Source organism: Monodon monoceros, unplaced genomic scaffold (assembly GCF_005190385.1).
Source record: "Monodon monoceros isolate NGI ecotype Baffin Bay Population unplaced genomic scaffold, NGI_Narwhal_1 Super_Scaffold_15, whole genome shotgun sequence".
NCBI lineage: Eukaryota > Metazoa > Chordata > Mammalia > Artiodactyla > Monodontidae > Monodon > Monodon monoceros.
Window position 1 is genome coordinate 68,521,440 of NW_021703771.1, and position 20,694 is coordinate 68,542,133.

At 38.0% G+C, this 20,694-nt stretch overlaps 1 protein-coding gene across 8 annotated transcripts in view; it reads left to right on the forward strand.

The window, feature by feature from the left end:
• Positions 1 to 20,694, forward strand: part of UTRN (utrophin) — a 505,655-nt gene that overhangs the window by 165,741 nt on the left and 319,220 nt on the right. For all 8 annotated transcript variants that reach the window (XM_029224149.1, XM_029224150.1, XM_029224155.1 and 5 more), the window contains 5 exons: positions 7,488 to 7,601; positions 8,599 to 8,754; positions 12,438 to 12,608; positions 14,355 to 14,534; positions 18,385 to 18,519. In XM_029224149.1, the coding sequence (XP_029079982.1) occupies positions 7,488 to 7,601; positions 8,599 to 8,754; positions 12,438 to 12,608; positions 14,355 to 14,534; positions 18,385 to 18,519 (756 nt within the window). The remainder of the gene's footprint in view (positions 1 to 7,487; positions 7,602 to 8,598; positions 8,755 to 12,437; positions 12,609 to 14,354; positions 14,535 to 18,384; positions 18,520 to 20,694) is intronic.

Genomic DNA, 20,694 nt, shown 5'->3' on the forward strand with positions numbered 1-20,694 from the left:
AAATGCATGCCAATATTTTAATATGGAAATTAAAGAGAATAAACATTCCTCCAAAACACAAAATAGAGTCCTGTGGTGATAGTAATCCAGATTTAGGCTTTACTGGGTTGTTACTAATGTAGCAAATCCAGGCACTTAAAGTGGCCAGTTGGAGCATATGCCACATTTATTTCCATTAAAAATATCTCACTTTAAGCACCTGTGTCTGGATATTTAGTTTTTTTTTTGGTTGCTTTTATTACAGTAACAGATTTGGAATGTAAATTACAAATTTTTAATTTATTTTTTGTTTCCTAACTACAAGATTGTTGACGATGTCAGTATTCCCTAATTCAACTTCTTTATTGAAATGGTTATTTCTAAAGAACATTTTTGCTCCTTTATTTGCTTTGAAGGAATTGCTTGTTACTTAATTACTCACAATTCACTTAGAAAAACTTTTACTTTTTCCCCTAGAGATAATTGCAGTAAATATTTATTTACAGGTTAAAATTGTTTTTCCTTTTTCAACGACCTGGTATCTTCTTTTTTAGGCATTCAAGTTCTACTTGTCTTTAAGGCATGAAGTACAGTAGGTTTTTGATTCAGTGCCAATTTATGATGATGTTTCTTAGGAACAAAGTTTATTTTTAAAGTACATTTTAAATTATATAAGAAATACATAAATACTGCTCACTGAAGACATTGAATAATCGAGAACTATTGAGAGTGAGCATTTAGAGTTCCCTTTCTTCCCCAATACCATTTCCTTTCCTGGAGGCAGCTAACATTAACAGTGATCCTTGCCGAGGTTAACATACTCAAAGTCAGGAAGAAAAGTTCCTGAGTATTACTAATTCGAATCATTTTTTCCACACTGACAGAACCAGATGATACTGGAACTCCATGAGGGATATGTATATAGACGGTACACAAATGCATGAGTATGGATTGGAGTATCAATCTCACTACTCAAAATAATAATGCTTTTCATTGACACAGCACATTTAAACTCTGAAAGTATTTTCATAGCTATGCAGTTACTTTTTTCCTACCATCCTACAATACTTGTCAGGTTATCTTGTTATCTGTTTATGTGCGAGTTTTAGTTTTCTGTTATTTGTTGACAAATAGTGTTTTCTTTATGTGCCTGCATTTCCTTTATCTACATGGCTGATTTCTTTTGTACAGGTAGAGGTTGGGCCAGCATTGTTATTCACAGTGTCATGCTCAAATATGTTCTTAAATTCTTCTTTTTTTATCTATTCCATGCCAAATTAATGACCTCACTTCCTGTACTTAAGAATTAAAATGTTAATTGGTGCTTTTAAAAACTCTCATGGAAAGACCTACCACTCCTTCCAGGAAGCAAAATATTTAAAAATACACAAAAAAGGTAATATTTTCACTGTTGATTTTACTGACATTACTTTCTTATGAATTATGGGGATTAAATATTATAAAATCCTAAGACGCTATTTATCACCAGCAATAATATTTTTGAATTCAGGGGCTGCAAGGGTATTTCGTATTACTTCCTTTCCTGTATTCAGTGTCCCCTGCAGGGTGGTATAACCATGAAATTGTGAAACTGTCCTCAAGGCCCGCACAAAACTCCCTTATATTGGTATTTACCAATGCTCCCTCCTCTTTGGATCGCCTCTTTAGCCCCTTCTTCTGTTTGCAGACTTTCGTGTCATCTCTTGCCCTGATAATCCCATTACCCTTTAAATCTGACTCCTGCTTGCAACCTCTCTTCTCTTGCATTCACTGTCTACACTGATGCCAGTTGTATTTCTGGAAAGGATCTGGTTGTCTTTGCCATAATAGTACAAAGTGCTCTCGTGAACATCTCATAGCTCCTGCCCTTTCCTTGCCCTGGAGCCCTGTCTGCATCTTCTCCTGTGCACTGCCTCGGGTGGGGAGACAGTGTGGTGGGTCACAAAGAATACTTTGGACAATTTGCCTTTCTCCGGAAATGTCATTTACTTGCTAGGAATTCACAGCCTCCTCGGCTCATCCTTTAAGTGTAAGCTTCTTCTACAAGCAGTCTTTGGTTTTACTCACCATCACACCTGCAGCTAATTATTTCCTTTTCTTCTACACGTTGTTTACACCTTCACAAGAACCCCGTCTCAAGCCAGCTTTTATTATGGCGAGACCTGCCTGTCTGTCCTCCCCCAGGGCATGAGCTCTTTGAGCACAGGAACCTTGTCTGGTGTACTGCAGGTAAGCGGATGTGAAAGGCTCTGCCTTGCAGGTGCCTACAGACATCATACACACGCGTCCTGTCTAATGACGTTGGACCTATAAAATCTAAATGCCCAGTTGTCCTTGGCAGGACACCCATGTAGTCATACCTCTTCCTTCGGTTGCTGAGCAAAGACACACACTGAACACTCTGTGTTCTCACGCAGAGTGGGGAAGGGGACACGCTGGAGCTCTGAGACATGCAGAACCAGGTGTAGAAATTACTTTGGAACACATTTCAGGGTAAAAACCCAATGGTAAATATTTTCTAACAAAAATATGCAGTATAGCTGATTTAATTCTTTCTAGGTAACATGTAACTGATAGAATGATCTCATAAGAGTTTTTTTTTCTCATTCTGAATGCATTTTACTTTAATAAAGGGAATATTGGTGCTTTCTGAACCTTAAATTTAAGAACTCTGGTGGTTTCTGCTAAATAAATGTAGTAGCAAAGTCACTGTTGGCCTTCCTTACTAAGCAAGGGAACACTTTTTAGAGTGTTTTGAGGTTAATGAACATTATAAAACAAACAAAAAACCCTACTACCTTAAAATACTGTTTTAATCCGTTTGCCTATATCTTGGGTTAGATATTGGCTGCTTAAAAAGCTGTGGACATTCCAACAGATGGGGGAGGAGCAAAATAAAATGCCAAGAATTTAGCTGTAAATAAAATCCTGGGAGGAAGTTGTGTACCTTGGAATCTTATTGTATTGAATGCAGAGTTACCAGGCTTCAGATTTCCTCTATCCCTGGCTCAGGGGCTGGGGGCTAGGAGATGGGGTGTGTGGGGTTAAAGGAATTGTTTTAATGACCTCACGTTCCTTTTCTGTGACCCAGCAGCAGGTGTTGCTCATCCAAAGTGCTTACAAATCAGCGCTTTTGAGCAGTGATGGTCAATGTAGCATTTTGACCCCTCCAAACGAGAGTGTTCCATACTTTGGTTTTCAAAACTAGCATATTAGTCATTTTATATTTCTTTGAGAATTTATGAGTATAAATAGGAGTGAGAAATGCTTAACCCTAGATTAGTACTTACAGTTTGTTGTTGCATGTGAAATAATAAGAGAAATTTATTTTAGAAATTTACTGGTATTTTAAAGTTTTTCATATTTCTCTAAAAGAACTGAAGTCTCCCCAGAGAAGATAGAAAGTTAGAAATTACCCAGTTTAAATATCTCCATATATCTCTATTTCTATATTCATTCTGCAAGTTGATGTAGATGGTGAAAAAATTAAATACTCATTATTGTGCATTAGAACCTCATAAGTGCATCAGCTGAGTGAGTTTTAAATGGGCAGAGGAACGCTCTTCATGTGAGCTCCTTCACTTTCTTTGTAACCTCTTTGCTGTACAATTGACCTAAAGATGAGCAGATTCTGGTTTTTTTAAAAAGCACAGGAAACATCTGCTGCAAGTGGATTGAGATAATATTTTCCTTCTAGGGAAAGAGGAGATACTAGAGGGCAGAGCAGAGCTGTCTGTCTCCTGCATTTACCTGCACACAAATGGCTGCTAGTAGTGATCTTAGCGATCTTTCCCGCACTCTGTAGCCACAGGGTAGGGATGCCTTGTGAAGCTTCTGTTATCAGGCATTTCTAGAGTTTGGGCCTTTCCTCATGTACTTGGCTTCCTTCTGCTGAGCTGAATTTAGCCGGGTCTAGTCAGAACTGTCATAAGCAGTAGTTCTTTCAAACAGCCACTTTTGAACAGTTATGTGATGGAACAAGCATTAATGTTGGCAGCATTTAAACACATTAAACGGGTGCTTATGCAAATATGTACTCACCCTGGCTACTCATTCCTATGAAGTGTCTGTTAGGAATAGACACCAGAACCTGAAGTGGTAATTCTTTCATGGGGTTAATCTTGGTAGTAAAGCACTTGACTTTGTAGATCTGAGTAATACTAGCTACCATTTACTGCATACCTGCTCTGTACCATCTCTGTTTTTCAAAACAATCAGGCGAGGCAGTTGTTATTATTCCTATTTTATAGGTGAGCTATGGAAGCTCCCTGAAGAGAAATTGAGAAATTAGTTTCTCAAGCCCTCATGGCTGGTAAGGTGCTGGACTACGTATTCAGACCTTGGTCTTTCTTTTCATGGAGCACACTGCCTGTCTTAGAACTCAGTGTGGTCAGGATTACCTGCAGGATTTTTAGTCATGAAAACACTTTTCAGATTCCTCTCTGTTCCCTTTGTTCCTATTGAGATGATCAGTTGGTCTGTGTGGCTTGTCTGTGTCTGTTGCTTCCCTCTTTCTTTCTTCTCATGTTTCACTGTAAGAGGAGGGGCAGGTGTGTGTGAATTGTGTGTGCTCACAAGGGTCTGTATGTGTCTGAAGGAGGGAGGAAGGGGGTTGATGCCATAAAATTTCCTCTCCTATGCCAATGATGGGGATCACTGAGGCTGCTTGCTTCAGTCAAGGCTGATTGTGGTTAAAACCTTCTTGGAATATAATGCTTCCATATAAAGTTCAAAAATTCTTGGCCCAGGAGACTATCAATTTTCCTTATTCCAAACTAGATTTAATGAATTGCCCAGTTACACGGCAGTAATGCTGCCTTGCATTCTTAAAAAGTTCAGGCTGGAGATTAACAGTGCAAGAAGTGGTAACAAGTTAAATGGACAGTTTAAAAGGCCCTTTATGAACTCTACAGATACATTCGTACTTTCTCTGTTTTTGCACTTTTATCTTTTACACACCCCACTCCACCCTGCCCTGATCATGTCTTCCTAAGCAGTCTTCTAGGATAAGATCTGAGAATGCTGGAGCAAACCCAGAAGAAGAGATATGTCACCAGTTGAAAATATATAAGAGTAGTGTGGGTGTGTGAGAATAGTGACAGACAAGCTGAAGAGCAGAGGGAAAGGAAGCTTGGGGAAAGTGCACAGTGTGACTGACAGGGCTTTCAAAGCTTGCTTGGGAGGAGGGGAATGAGGAAGTGCTTGCACAGGGTGGTATAACATGAAAAGAGTAGACAGAAAGGCCCAGCTATATAAGCACTTTTTGCTTCCCATGTTCATCAGAGAATGACCCTGCAAATTAGAAAGTGGAGAATGGTCATTATTGAGGGTGCATTAGAGCCTGAATTATGAGTTAGATGGAAAAACGACGCAGTCCTTCAGATGCCTAAGTCTACATCCTGAGTAGCGTGGGATTTTACCCATGATCCGATTATGCAACTTGTGAGAAAATTACTAGAAAAAAATGGAGATGGGTGAATGTCCTAAATAAGGGGGAACATTATTTTCTAGAAGCTAAAGACCTGAAGTAAGCTTGATGTCAGTTCCTGGCAAAGCTGTAAATGAATGATCAACCAGAGATCTTATATGTGCTTAGGAAAGAATGTGGTGGTCACCAGGAGTCAGCATGGATACCACTCATAAGCCTTGTCCGAACTCATTTCCTAAGTACTGCTTGCTTTCATTTATTTTTTGGAGGAGGGTTACTAGATTATTAGATAATACAGATTCATAGTCTCACATTTCATGTGTGCTCATTTAGTTCAAATAATGCTGACAAACTATCATTTTGGGTAAATCTTGATATCAGCAAAGTATTTGAAAAAATCTCTTATAACCTTATCAGAAGGAAGTGGAAAGCTACTTAGATGCTAGAACTATGTTGATTCCCATGTTTTGAAAACGAAGCTGAAAGTTTGTTGGTTAATGAATGAGATGGTGTCCTCGTGGGGGAATGCTCAGATAGGCACTGTAATTGGCCTTATTTTTCATCTGGAAAAAAACCCAAAACCCAACCCAAAAAAACCCAACAGAAAAAGGATAGCTCACTGTCAGATTTGCAGATAAGAGAAAGCTGGGAGGCACAGCTGATAAGAAAGTGGAGAGACTAAAAATTCAAATCATTCTGTTGGCTTTTTATTGTAGTGTTAACTAGTATCGTTAACATAACAAGGCAAAATTTAATATTTATAAATATCAAGTTCTGAATTTATTACAGAAGTCAGTTAAACAATATGGGATAGGGAAAATGTACTTTTGAGGTAGTTGTGTGAATTTTGGAGTTTTAGCTAACCATAATATTATGAATAATATATATCTAAACAAATTTAAAAAAATGAAGGAAACAAAACCCAACTCTACAATAAGAAAAATAAAACTGAAAAAAATTTAGATGGCATTTTCTGAATGTAATATCGATATGTGAAATACCAGTTAGGTTCCATCTTCGTCATTCATTGCAACATTTTAAGGATGAGAGTACTTGGTTCTTGGTGGCATATTTTAAGTACATTAAAAAGTCGAGGTAATTTTCAGAGCATGTTGATCACAGTGTTGATTGCAGTATCTGGGTATCATGTACTAGAGCATCATGGAAAGAATTGGGAGTGTTTAATCACTAAAAGACTAAGGGAAGACAGTGGCTGCCTTCCAATCTGAGGTTATTTTTGAATAAGATAGTTAACTTATTTCCATTCCTAGGGAGGAATGAGAAGCAAATAATTGAGGAAAGTACAAGGAAACAAATTCAGCTCAATGCAAGGGAGAATAACAAATCAGACTAACCAGTGATGGATGGGGGACCTTGGAAAGAAATGACCATCACTTTACTCTAGTTTTGGAGCTCAAGTTGGACCTAATTATTTGCATTCTTCAAGGTCCAGTTCCAGTGTTACTACCTGTCTGAAGTCTCATTCTTTCTGCAAAACGTTCCCTTTCTCATTCCCCCCAGTACCACGCACGGTAACTGGATTACAGTGGGTGCTTAGTAAATGTTGAATGAAAGAATGGAGCTGGGTGGTGGACCATACTGGGTTCTTAGATAACAAGGTATCGAACCGCAAAACTAAGAAAAATCTATTGTCTTCCCTCCACTGTGCTGTTTATTTACTCCTGTTTTGAGTAGCCAACTTAAGGAGAGAATTGTTCTAATTATATGAAAATGAAAGATTGTTAAGCTGATTATACCCAGAAAAGCATTTTTTACCTTTAATTTGAATTTTTAATCGTAGATATTGCTCACGTTAAGCAAAATAACTTTGTTCACTGGAGAGTGTTTTGAAATTTTTAGAATGATCACCAAGATATCATCTCATGAGGATTTTAGGCAACAATGAAGAAAATAATTATTTTCAATGTTGGAAGTTTAAAAAAGAAATAAATAAAATAAATGAAAATGATGCTATCAGAGTTTTGAAAAGTTGCCTTTTTCCCAGTAGCAATAGATCTTGAGATGTAGTAGGTTGAATGCCACTGAGTAATATCCCCCTTTGTTACTGTGTTTGATTTAGGCTGATTCAAAAGTCATTGAGAAGTGGATGGATGGTGTGAAAGACTTCTTAATGAAAGAGCAGGCTGTCCAAGGAGATGCCGAAGGGCTACAAAGACAGCTTGACGAGTGCTCTGTGAGTTCTGCTGATCTAGGGAACCTGCTGTATTAAATAACATTTTCTTCTTCTTCTTTATTATTTGCTGCTCTTATTAAAATTGTAAGAATATGACATGACAATAAACCTAGATAAAATATCTTTCATAATAAACCTTTTTTTGACTTTATAGCTAGTCAACAAATGACTGACTTTTCATATTTCTGTTTTTGGCCATGGTTATAGAATTTAAAAAAATTTTTATTTCATATTGGAGCATAGTTGATTAACAATATTGTGTTAGTTTCAGGTGTACATCAAAGCGATTCAGTTATACATATACATGTATCTGTTCTTTTTCAGATTAAATTTTGGGTGTAGAACATAAGAGCAATTTTAGTTCATTAGTAGCTGCTGTTTTTTTTTTCTTTTGCGGTGTGTGGGCCTCTCACTGTTGTGGCCTCTCCTATTGCGGAGCACAGGCTCCAGACACGCAGGCTCAGCGGCCATGGCTCACAGGCCCAGCCGCTCCGCGGCATGTGGGATCTTCCCAGACCGGGGCACAAACCCATGTCTCCTGCATCGGCAGGCGGACTCTCAACCACTGCGCCACCAGGGAAGCCCAGTAGCTGCTGTTTTATGTATGGTGACAATCTTAGTGTCATAATTACCAGTTGTATATCGCTCTTATTGTGCCACATGTTGAGGCTTTAAGAAAAACATATTTTACAAATGAAGTTTGCCAGTAATACTTCTTGCATTTTATATTTGTTGAAATCATTAGGCTTCTCTAAATTAATTAAAAGTACTGTTCCCTGCTGAGAGTCAAGTATTTCCAATCTAATTTGGCAGATGGCTATATGAAACATCCAGGTGAAATGAATTTCTTAAGGCAATATTTCTTAAGTAGTTAAAAGCCCTGACTCCCAAGCAGTCTGTTCTTAAAATATTTGCAGGGATACAGGCAGACAGACTGTAATAATGGCATCTACTTATATAGGCATGAACCCAACAAGGGCTTATGTTATGTTTTCAGGCATTTGTTAATGAAATAGAAACAATTGAATCATCTCTGAAAGACATGAAAGAAATAGAAGCTAACCTTCGAAGCTCTCCAGTTGCTGGAATCAAAACCTGGATGCAAACAAAACTAGCTGACTACCAAACACAACTGGAGAAATGTAGCAAAGAGGTGAGTTTTTAAACTTCACTGCCTGTGGTTTTCAAGAGGTAGATAGTGGCTTCTCTTGACAGAGTAAACTGATGTTATAGCCCATCCAGTTTGAAAAACTGTGGTCTAGAATAACTACAGCATGGGTGGCAGGCTGGGGCCAGAATTGGGTCATGTTTTTTTTAATGAAGGGAGGGTGCTCTTGTACCTTTGGCCCCTGGGTGGGAATGAGCTTGACATATTCAATAAAGAACAAGAAAGTTGTTGTAGCTGGAATAGAATGAAGGAAGGAGTTAGCAGGTTGGAGAATGGGAAGATTCAAGGTCAGAAGGTAGGTAGAGATGGACTGTATATGGCCTTTGAAGCATAGATTTTGACTTTTATTTCAAGTATGATTTTCCATAGAAGGCAGAGTGATTTGAGCAAGGAATTGATACATGATAGATCTTTTAAGATCACCCTGGCTTCCATGTGGATAATTTGCTCTGGGAAAGCAAGAATAAAAATGGGGAGAATACTTAAAGGTTATTGCAGCCTTGGAGAGAGAGGATGGCCCCTTGGACTAGGGAGATAGTGGTGGAAGTCATGAGAAGTGTTGGGTTGCACTATATTTTGAAAGTGGAGCTGGGAGTCTAGTAATGGATTAGATATGTGATATGAGGAAAAGTGAATAGTTAATGACAGCTCAGGACTTTTGCAAAGCTTCCATTTTGTGTGAATTGTGGTGCTATTTACTGAAATGGTGAAGACTCAAGGAGAAGCTTTTGTGGGAGCAGGTGAAGTGATGCTTTCCATACTGGAAGGATTAAATTCAAGATTACGAGACATGCAAATGGAGTCTCTAGCACTTACCGCTGGCCAAGGCTGCTAAGAAGGAAAGGTCAGCCAGAGGGGAAATGCCAGGAGAGCGTGAGGCCCCAGTGGCCAAGTGGAGAGAGCTTTTCACAGTGCTCAATGCTGAGGACTGCTGAGACTCATCAGAACCGGAAAGCAAGCTTTAGACTTGACAAGATGATCGCTTTTATGGGCTTTGAGAAAAGTGGTTCCAGTGGAGTGGTGGGAAAGAAAGTCACATTGGAGAATGTTGAGGAGAGAAGAGCAAATGAAGTACTGGGGCAAGTGTAACCAACTTTGAGAATTTCTCTATTCAAGGGAGCTGAGAAATGGGGTAGGTGCTGGAAGGGACGTGGGGATCCAAAGAGCTGTTTTTGTAATTTTTAAAACTAAGGGGTATTACTGGAAGTTTGCATGCCGAAAAGGACTTCACTTAGAAAGAGAAAATGATGCAGAACAGATTGAGAGAAGATAATTGCTGAAGCAAAGTCTGTGATTAGGCGAGAGGGGATGAGGTCCCCCCTCTAAGTGAAAGAATTGCTGTTAGGTAGTCCCTCTGTGGTAATGAAGGGAAGGCAACTATGTGTACAGTGGGAATATGACGTAGTTGTCTTCTGATTGCTCCTGTTTTGTTAGTGAAGTAATACTGAGGTTGCATACAGCTGAAGTGAGTGAGAAAGGGGTAAAAAACAAGAGGAGAAAATGTGAACTGCAGGAATACCCCACAGACAGTTGTGTAGATAGCACATATCTCTTAATACAATGTTTTTTGTTTAATGTTGATACACGAAAATTTTATATTTGCATCCCCGAGTATTTTATTTTGTTTCCCCCCAAATCCCTTATTTTGAACAAGTTCAAATTTAAAGAAAAGTTGAAATAATGGTTGAGAGAACGGCCATAAGCCATTCCTAAATTTGCCAGTTGTTAATGTTTTGCCACATTTGCCTTTTCTCTCTCTCCTCCTTCTCTCTTTACCTACATACATACACACACAGGCACACACACGCATACCATTTTTTTGTTATATATGTAGTTTAGATAGGAAGTCGAAAATATTATGACATTTCACTCCTAAATACTTCAGCTTGCTTCTTCCATGAATGAGGACAATCTTCTACAAAACTGCAGTATCATTGTCACACTTAAGAAAATACTTTCATAATGTCATCTTATATTCTAGCCAAATTCAAACTCCTTTAAGTGTGCTATAATTTGATGACATGTGCTTGAAGGAGCTGGGGTTTTTTTAGGAAGCAAATAAGGAAACTGGTTTGGAAGTGACAGTGAAGAGCAAGAAAGACAATAGCTAGATGGGTAGATAGATGCTTAGGTACATGTAGATATTTAGATCTGTGTATCTGTTTATCTACATATATACATACATACACATATGACAACATAGAATTAATTTTGGATTATTATTGTTTCAAAGTATGGGAATAAATACATGGGGAATTTTTAAGTGTCTTCAGCAAGGAGGCAGCCACCTGCTATGTAATTATCTAAAGCAGTTCTAGACTCTTGTATATCATTGAGTAGTAAAAGGTTGAAGAAATTTTGGACAAACGTAGTGTTGCCAAATTTTTATTTTTCTAAGAAAGGATAGATATATAAAATCAACAAATAAAACAGTCTATTATATGCATGATATCATGAAAGGAAAAACATCTTAATGCCAAAATGTAGAAAGTATATAATCTCAGATAATTAATGATAATTTTCAGCTTTTCTTTTTTTGAAAAGTTTGCTATAGTGTCTTTATTCTTCTCACTTCTCTGTGGATCCATGAATATTATATAACTGACTAGTGTTTGGAAACTACTAGTAAAAAGAACTTTGGGGAAGTGGGGCCCTGAAATCTGTATTTTTTTAAAAAGTCCACTAGATCAACAAGACCTGGGAAGCAGGGCTGTATGTATTGCTGGCAGTAGACTCTCTGAGTGCCATGTGGGGCAGTGAAATCCAAGCTCCTATTTAGTGCCTGTCTATTTTTATGACTGTGATCCTGTTTGGAGAGTGAAACAGGAGGGCCACTAAGTATTCCCCCTTACTCTCGAGAGAGCCATCCTATTCCTGAACTGCCCTTTTGTCACCATCAGTGTCACAGCCAAGCAAGCCCTGGCAGGGTGACCACTACTGTGAGATTTCATTTGAGTGGGAGGTTGAATAGTGAAGTGAGACCTGGATGATCTGTGTGGTATGATATCTTCTCCCACAGAACTCAGTGTGTGGTTAGAGGGATCTTTCTGAAAGATATTTTTAGGCTTCTTAAAATAGTTAAAAAAGCTATTGAACCAGATTCAGACAAATACCTATTTTCTAATGTAACTTTTTTGTATCTGTGTGGAATATACAAGTACAGTAGATTATCAAAACCAAAATTTTGTAAAGCAGTGTTGTATCAACATCTTTGATAGCAATCTACTCTTCTCTGCTTTTAAAAAGTGCAGTCTTAATGGGGAATCCTGTTGAAAAGGAAAAAATGGACATTTTGGTTGCTTCAGGGTTTTTTTTCCCCATAAATAAGGTTATAGTAGATTTCCTTGAAATATATGCTTTTATGGATGTAGGTTAGAGTCCTTCAGTTGAGTATTACTCTGTCAACAGTTATGCATTTTCAAAATTATAATAGGTATTTCCAGATTAATGTCCAAAATGTGATACTGAATCCCAGTTATAATTATTGTTTTCATTATTGCTTATATTCCACAGCATCAGCACAAAATGTATACAGAGTTTCATCTGAATTTTAAACCTTAAGACTCTTTGTGGAAAGTTATTACTGTGTCTTTTGATATTAGAAACTAGAAGCTGACATTTAACGTATCAGGATTTGTTTATTCGAGTGAATGGCTTTTCCTTCCTAGATTACTATTCAAAAAAATAGGTTGTCTGAAAGTCAGGAAAAAGTGGTGAACCTGAAAAAAGACTTGGCAGAGATGCAGGAATGGATGACCCAAGCAGAAGAAGACTACCTGGAGAGGGATTTTGAATACAAGTCACCAGAAGAACTTGGGAGTGCTTTGGAGGAAATGAAGGTGAGGCTGGACAGTCAGGGTCAAGAGGCTTTCTATCTCCCCTCCTCCCTTTAAAGTCAATCAGTCAGTCAGTCATCTACCTAGCTGTAAGGCCTGATAATGTACATATAATCTTTCACAGTAAGATTTCAAGTTACAAAAAAAACAACAACAAAAATGGAGGGTCAGCTGCCATGATTTTAGTAGGGCTAGGAAGCTGAGAGTCCACGTGCTAACTTGGCCCATGAGTTGAGTCTTGAGGGCCCCTGCAAAAATGTCTTACATTAGGACCTTGGTGAGCCACAGTGAATGACTCAAACATTTTGTGGCATCAATTATATTCACAATGTTATGCAACCATCACCGCTATCTATTTCCAGAAGTTTTCAGGAAGAATTATTTTTTGTAAAGAACAAGAGAGACTTCCCAGTTGGGGTTTATCTTTATTTCACCAGCTGTATTCTTCCAGCTAATACATGGGGCACACATGAATACCAAAATTTTGTTGGAGCAGGTGAGAGGAGCATTAGGAATGTCATCAAGGGATTTAATATCAGTTGGGTCCACAGGATGTATTTCCTGTAAACTTATATTTCTGTGTCAGTAGTCTTGCACACTCTCTTTTTTTATATAATAAAAGAACTGGACTTCATTCCCACTTTTCCAACACTGCTTCAAGCGTCCTTCAGTGTCGAAGCCGAAGGAGATAGTGTCTTAAAAGCTACTTTTAAAAAAATAAGAGTTGCAACTTGCCTACAAGTATAACAAAAGCAAACATCTGTGCAGATATTTTTTAAAAGGATTGTGTTTCACCAATACATTATTGTGTTATGAGTCAAAGTAAATAAAAAGGACTTTTATTGTAGTATTTTCACAGAAACACTTTTTTTTAGTGTAGGTTTCCTTGAAACTTTAAAAATATTCAGTATATAAGGTATTTTAAAGGTAGCCTACCGTGTTAAGAACCATCTTATTTGCACTATTGACATTGTAGTTCTGTGGGGTTTTTTTGTTGTTGTTCTTGGTTTTTTTTTAAGGTCACTAGGAATGAGAATTAAGAAAAATGAGATTAAAACTCTTGATTGGGCAACATTTTATTTTTATTCTGCCAAACAACCATTAGGATTTTAAGAAAACCACTACACTTAATTATTTTATCCCAACCTAGAGACATTTAAAACCATTAAGTAGTAAAGAAAGCTACAAGAGAAAGTGAAAGGCTGTTTGAGGTTGATTTTCCTGAGTATGAGACTTCATCAAGCACGGAAGGAGAGTCAGGCAGGAAGCTACTTTTAGATCAGATCTTCCCAGTATAACTTTGTCATCTTTGAAATGCTGTTAATTATCAGAAGAAAATATGTTTATATTATTTTTAAAGAATACTTCTACCGTGGTGCACTTCCATTTTTGCTCGACTTCCAGTGATCAATTAAAATTAATTCACTTAATTCTTATTATGGACCCAGACTTTGAAAGTACTTCCTGTCAGTAAACATAATTTGGGATAACTTAGGTGTTAACAGTGCTGTTATTAAATGAAAATGTCTGCATGGGGACTGTGTACATTGGGATATATAATGAGTGAAATTTTGTGGTTAGCATTCTTATTTCGCAAGCACTCTCCATAGGGATTACCTCATAATGTTCAGATTAGGTAGTTAGAATCATCTGGATGTTTTAATTTTGGCTCAGTTATTTTTTGAAAAAGAAAGAAATTGGTTCCTGAGACAGGGAGCCAGTTTTCAAGTTCATTCTGTCTTGGAACAGAGGGCGAAAGAGGATGTGTTGCAGAAGGAGGTGAGAGTGAAGATTCTGAAGGACAACATCAAGTTATTAGCTGCAAAAGTGCCCTCTGGTGGCCAGGAATTGACGTCTGAGCTGAATGTTGTGCTGGAGAATTACCAACTTCTCTGTAATAGAATTCGCGGAAAGTGCCACACGCTAGAGGTATGGTGTTTTTTCACTGATGCATTTCTGAGGTTCACATTCTGTAATGTACTGGCTGCTTCTATATCTTGGGAAAAACCCTCCATTTTTCTTTTCAAATACTAGCTCATAAAAGAAAAGTAGTTTTTTCATGATTGAGATAATAATAATAACAGTAGTAGTAATTATTAGATAATAATTTAGGTAATAGGTTGATAAAAATGAAACAGAGAAAAGAAAACTGGAGAGCAAGATCTGCCTTCAGTTAGTGGAAGTTTCTTGGAAAAGTAGTTTCTTAGCTTTAGACATTTATTACGCGTGAAATCAAGGTTTTCAAGGTTTTTGTATTACAGATGATCTGTAGAGTCTGTTCCAGTCCTAAAATTCTAAGACATATACTGTGAGTACCTCCTTTTTTTTTTGCCTCGTTAGTGCACAGAGATGAATTGAGGTTTCTGTTTTAGAGCGGTGTCTAAAATTATAGGTTTTATTTAGAGTGAAAGAAAGACTAACTTGAACTTGCTGGTATTTTGCTGGACCATTTCCCCTACCCTGGCCATAGGATTTAAGATGTAGATGATTCTATGAGTTTTTTTTAAAATAAAATTAAGTTTTTGATTGTTTGCTTTTATATTAGTGTGACGTTTGTCACATCTTATTGAAAATACTTAAGAAGCCCTTCAGTCGATAGCAATTTAAATTCAGTTCAACCTAAAACAAATGATGGCATTGTGATGAATCCTAAAATGGTAATCACAACTGCAGTATTTAAACTAAATTCACTCATTACTCATTTGTTCTGAATCTATAAAATAAGTGTAATTTGGATTAGTTAATAAGAAAGCTACAAGTCAACAAAGCCTCATTCTTTAATATTAAGATATTGCCTAACTTAAAACACCTGAGGTTACTCATTTGCGAATTTAACATTCTGTGAAAATAATATGTAACATTATGTATGGCTAATCTTGAGTCCCAGTAGATGATCCTGGAATTGAATTCTACTACAGTCTTGTCCATGTTTTCTTCTCTGCCTTAATCACCCATGATTTTGCTTTTTTTTGGTTTGTTTATTTTCCTGTCTATTATTAGCCAAAGTAACTACTCACAATATGTTTAAATAATGGAGTCCCCAGGTTATCCCAAGCTAACAAGAGACCGCCATGAATTCTGTGTCATTTCTTCACACTGTCTTTATGACCCAGAGGTGACAGTTTGAGAATGAGGAATGAAATATTTCAAGGTTTTAGTATTGCTTGCAGAATTACTTTTAGAATTATTTTGGAATTAGTTTGAGAGAAGAAAAGGAAAAGTGTAAGAAAACAAAGTAGATAAAAGAGAAAATATGACACCTTGATGCCTTTGAAAGGGGAAGTGATAAGAAGAAAAAAGATTTCACAATGGAAGCATTTTAAAAATTATGTGAGGGATTACCAAGAGATCTTGGGTAGAAACAGCCCAAATTTCTAAATTAGAGTAAGGATGCCTTTCTTCCAAAAAGTCCAACTTTATTACCTTGATTATTTCTAGATTCCTTTAAAGTGTTTTAAATCATGAAATATTTAAAACTTATAGAAGAGTACAGATGATATTACTAACACCCATATACATATCCCTCAGCTATAACTAATGTTACATTTTGCCATATTTTTCCAGATCTTCTTTTTTCAAATAAAATTAATTGGCATTACAGAACCCATTCCCTTTTTCCCCATCTCATACCATCTCTTGATCCCTCTCTTAAAGTAATCATTATCTAGAAAGTGATGTATAATCTTCCCAAACATGTTTGTATATTTTTAATATATACACTTACGTTTCAGTTATTAGTTGCTGTGTAACAAACCTTGCCAAAATGTAATGGCTTACAAAAACAACCATTTATTATTTTTCATGATTCTGTGGGTTGATTTGGCTTAGCTGTATGGCTCTTCTGCTCCGTGTGGTTTATGGATATTCCACTCAGGTCCACTCTCATCCACCAGGTCCCCTTCCACGTGGCCTCTCAGGTTTATGGCTTCTCTACAGCATGGCAGCTGGCTTTTAAGAGGGAGAAGGCAGAAGCTGCCAGTTCTCTTAAAGGCTAGGTCTGCACTTTGACACAGCATCATCTCTGTAGCCTTCTTTTGCTTTAAGCAAGTTACAAGGTCAGCCCACATTCAGGGGAGGAGAAGACAATTTCACCACTTCACGGGAGTAGCTGTAATAAATTTGTGGCTATTGTTAATCCAGCATAGTTCACTCTCTGGTCATAAGTTAGTTACAGTCCTTCCACATGCAAAATACTCTTACACCCTCCCAGGGACTCCTAAGGTCTTATTCAGTACAGCATCAAGCTCAAAATCCAGTATCATGCAATCTACATCAGGTGCAAATGCAAATGTGGTTCCTTGGAACAGTTTTCTTCAGGTGCAGGTGTGTGGGTGTGACACCTCTCCATCTGGCGACCTGGGCACTAAAAAGATAAGTTATCTGAACCTCATATACCCAACACACTAGTGAGATAGGTACGGGAAAACCTCAGTGGACACTCCCATTCAAAAAAGTTGGGGCAGTGGAAGGTAAAAAGAGCAGGCACTGGCATTAGTGACTCTGAAATCTAATGCTAGTAGTTCTGAAATCTAGCCAGACACGTGTAGTCAGGGCTCCTACTCTCGGGCCAGGGACTGTTGCTTGATTAGGGGCCAGCCCTGCTTCTTGTGAGAGCGTCTCTGTAAGCCATCCCTTCCTTCCCATAAGAAATAGAGCTCTGCTTGCAGCTGAGTAGATTTCTCAGCCTGCTTTCTGCCTATAGAAATTTGGGGGACCAGACACCTCTTTTCCCTTTTAGTCTTAGCCAGGGGTCGGCAAATTACAGCCTGTGGGTCAAATCTGTTTTGTGGCCTGTTTCTGTATGGCCCAGGAGCTAAAAATTGTTTGTATATTTTTAATTTTTAAAGAGTTGTTAAAAACAAAGCAACACACACACACACACACACACACACACACACACACACAGAAAAAATAAAGAAGAATCTGTGACAGAGACCAGATGTGGCCTGTAAAACCTAAAATATTTACTATCTGGTCTTTTATAGAAAAAATTGCTGACCCCTGACCTGGTAAGTATTCCTTATATGGGGTGTGTGCTACTAGAATGTGTCCTCTGAGTCAGTGGATCTGAAAGAGGACCAACCCAGTAGGCTCCATGCTGAACTCTGTCTTCTAAATTTATCTGTCAAATAGGCTCCTCCCATGGGGTTTGTTTCTCCCATAATTTTGCTCCTAGGAATTGGAGGATGAATCATACCCCGGCCCCCCAACTCCCCACAGGAATGAGAAATAAGTGACTACAACTAATGCAGCAATTATAGTAAAATTCCAATTTGGGTAAAAAGTTGCTCTGTTCATATATAGACGTGTTCATATGAATTTAGAAAAAAGTTGGAAAGAGTCTACATCAAATGGTTACACCCGTTAGCTCCGAGTTGGAATAGGGTGGACCCAGGGAACCAATTTCGTATATAGCTGTTAAAAAGTGTTGCAAGTCTGTGTATTTTTTTGACCATTCTATTTAAAAACAAACTAATAATGTTTCCCTCCTGGTTTCTTCTACTAATTATATAGTTTTATTTTCGGCATTTAAACAGAGCCTTGGAATTTATCTAAGTGAAGCAGCCTCCTACCTCCCTCCAGTTGGTCTAATACAGTTAATCGAAGAATTCGATTTTATTTCACTTATTTGAAATACCAGCCTCATCAGTTTCTAAAAGCCCATTTATACTTGTATCTAAACGAAATTATTCTTGACTAGACAGAATGTGCAGCAGTAGAGATGCATTGTGTCTCTAAATGGCTTCTTATCTTGTCTAACTTTTCCCTGCCTGTTTAGGAGGTATGGTCTTGTTGGATTGAACTGCTTCAGTATTTGGATCTTGAGACTACCTGGCTAAACACTTTGGAAGAGCGGATGAAGAGCACAGAGGTCCTGCCTGAGAAGACAGATGCTGTCAGTGAAGCCCTGGAGGTGGGAGCCCGTGTTCTGGGTGGTTCTTTTTGTTGCAATGAGGCTGAATGAGTATTCAAACAAGGAACATAATGCCTTATGCCAGCAAATACTTTCACTTCGTTGGTAGTTTTCAGCGTAACTTGTGTTTTCTTCCATTGCCTGAAGTATTTATAACATCATGTATATTTGGGTTATTGGTGACCCACTAAACTCAGCCTTATGAGGTGGTTTGCTAATTAGTACATTTTAGACTTCATAAAGCGCTCTAGTGATTTTCCAGATTGTTTTTACCAGTCCCTGGATAAAACTCTGCCTTATGTTATTAGGACAATGCTCTCTTGTTTCTTCATAAAGTTACTTTTGCTCATTAGACACGGCAAGGACTGTGTTTACAGTGGCTTCTATTCTGTTGTCTCCAGATGTGGAAACTGGAGGACAGGCTGGAGAAGGCAGTGTTGGAGGCCTGGGATTCTGTCCCCAAGCCTGAACTTGAGTTCCTTGAGGCCAAGAAATGTGCCTGAATTTTTTGTTGTTCCCCAGCACAGCCTGTGGCACATGATAACTTAATAACAACTGTTTCTTAAGTGGATTAAAGTGTGAAAAGAATAGATTTTCTTAAAAGAAAAAAAAGAGGAGGAAGATGGTAGCTGTGCTTTTAAAACTGTAAGAATAGGGCTTCCCTGGTGGCGCAGTGGTTGAGAGTCCGCCTGCCGATGCAGGGGACATGGGTTCGTGTCCCGGTCCTGGAAGATCCCACATGCCGCAGAGCGGCTGGGCCCGTGAGCCATGGCCGCTGAGCCTGCGTGTCTGGAGCCTGTGCTCCGCAATGGGTGTGAGGTCGGATCTTAACAAACGGCACCGTGAAACAAAGGAAAGCTTCAAGTGAGCTTTATTAGGGAGCGCTCCCGGGCGAGGTTCACTGGTCCGAGAGAAAGGGGCCAGAGAAGTCGCGTCCAGTACTGGATGAGGGGGATTTTTATTGGGGTAAAAGCAGAAGGTGGCTTGCAAGGGGAGGGGGTGGTTTGCTATACAGGGTAATTCCTTATTTGGTGAGGATACAGCAGGGCCAGGTGTTGGTTGGTCTGTTGTGGGGCGTAAGCCCATTTTCCCTTCCCGTCAGCCCCACTGTTTTCTGGGCAGGAAGTTAGAGTCTCTTGTTGATTCCCAGATGCCTCTCCTACCTCATACTGGTCGATGTTTTCTCTTACCCCCCCGGGCCTCCTTTCACCCGGGCCAGCGGACCTTACAATGGGAGAAGCCACAACAGTGAGAGTCTCGCGTACTGCAAAACAGACAAACAAACAAACAAAACAAACAAACAAACCAAAAAAAACCTGTAAGAATAGGATATAGTAATTAAGTAGATGACTGGATTAAAGGTCAGAAATAAGTCAAATGTGGTACCTAAATTCTAGGAGCCAGATGCTCTTCTGGAGAAAAGATGTCATTTCTCAAATAAAATAGCAGAGTGAGAGATTCAGAGTATTAAAAAATGTTTTGAAAGATTATTTTAAAAACACATACTTTCCTAACATGAGAGTTAATACATGTGCATTCTAGAAATATGGAAAATGGAGAAAAGTATAAAGTGTAAGATAACACTTTAAAACATTTTAGTGTACTTCTTCCGAATTACTATTTTTATGTATATATGCTGGGAGGTAGTACTTTATAGTAACTGGATCAAAGGCTTTGGAATCACCAAGTCTTTGGAGCCAAGTTAGAATCTTAGCTCTTCTTTTTACTGTGTGTGTGTTGGCAAATTACTTACCTTCTCTGAGCTTCAGTTTTCCTATCTGTAATATGGAAATAATATGTAGCCATATGATTAAATTTATGTATATATAAAGTGTATATATAAAACAGTGCCTTGAATTTTATATATGCTATGGAAACTTTTTAGTAATATAATCAATAACAGTTTGAAATTCTTTTATTTATATAGTATTGTTTTTTGCTTTTAAACTTCGTATCATACCATGAACATTTCCCCATGTAATTAATAATTATTGAAATTATTTTTATGGAATTGTCATATATCATCATTCATGCTGAGTTCTCAATTTTATGTGTTTATTAATACCATGAGGGGCATTTTTGTGAAATAATCTTTTTTTAAAATAAATTTATTTTATTTAATTTATTTATTTATTGGCCACATTGGGTCTTCGTTGCTGCGTGTGGGCTTTCTCT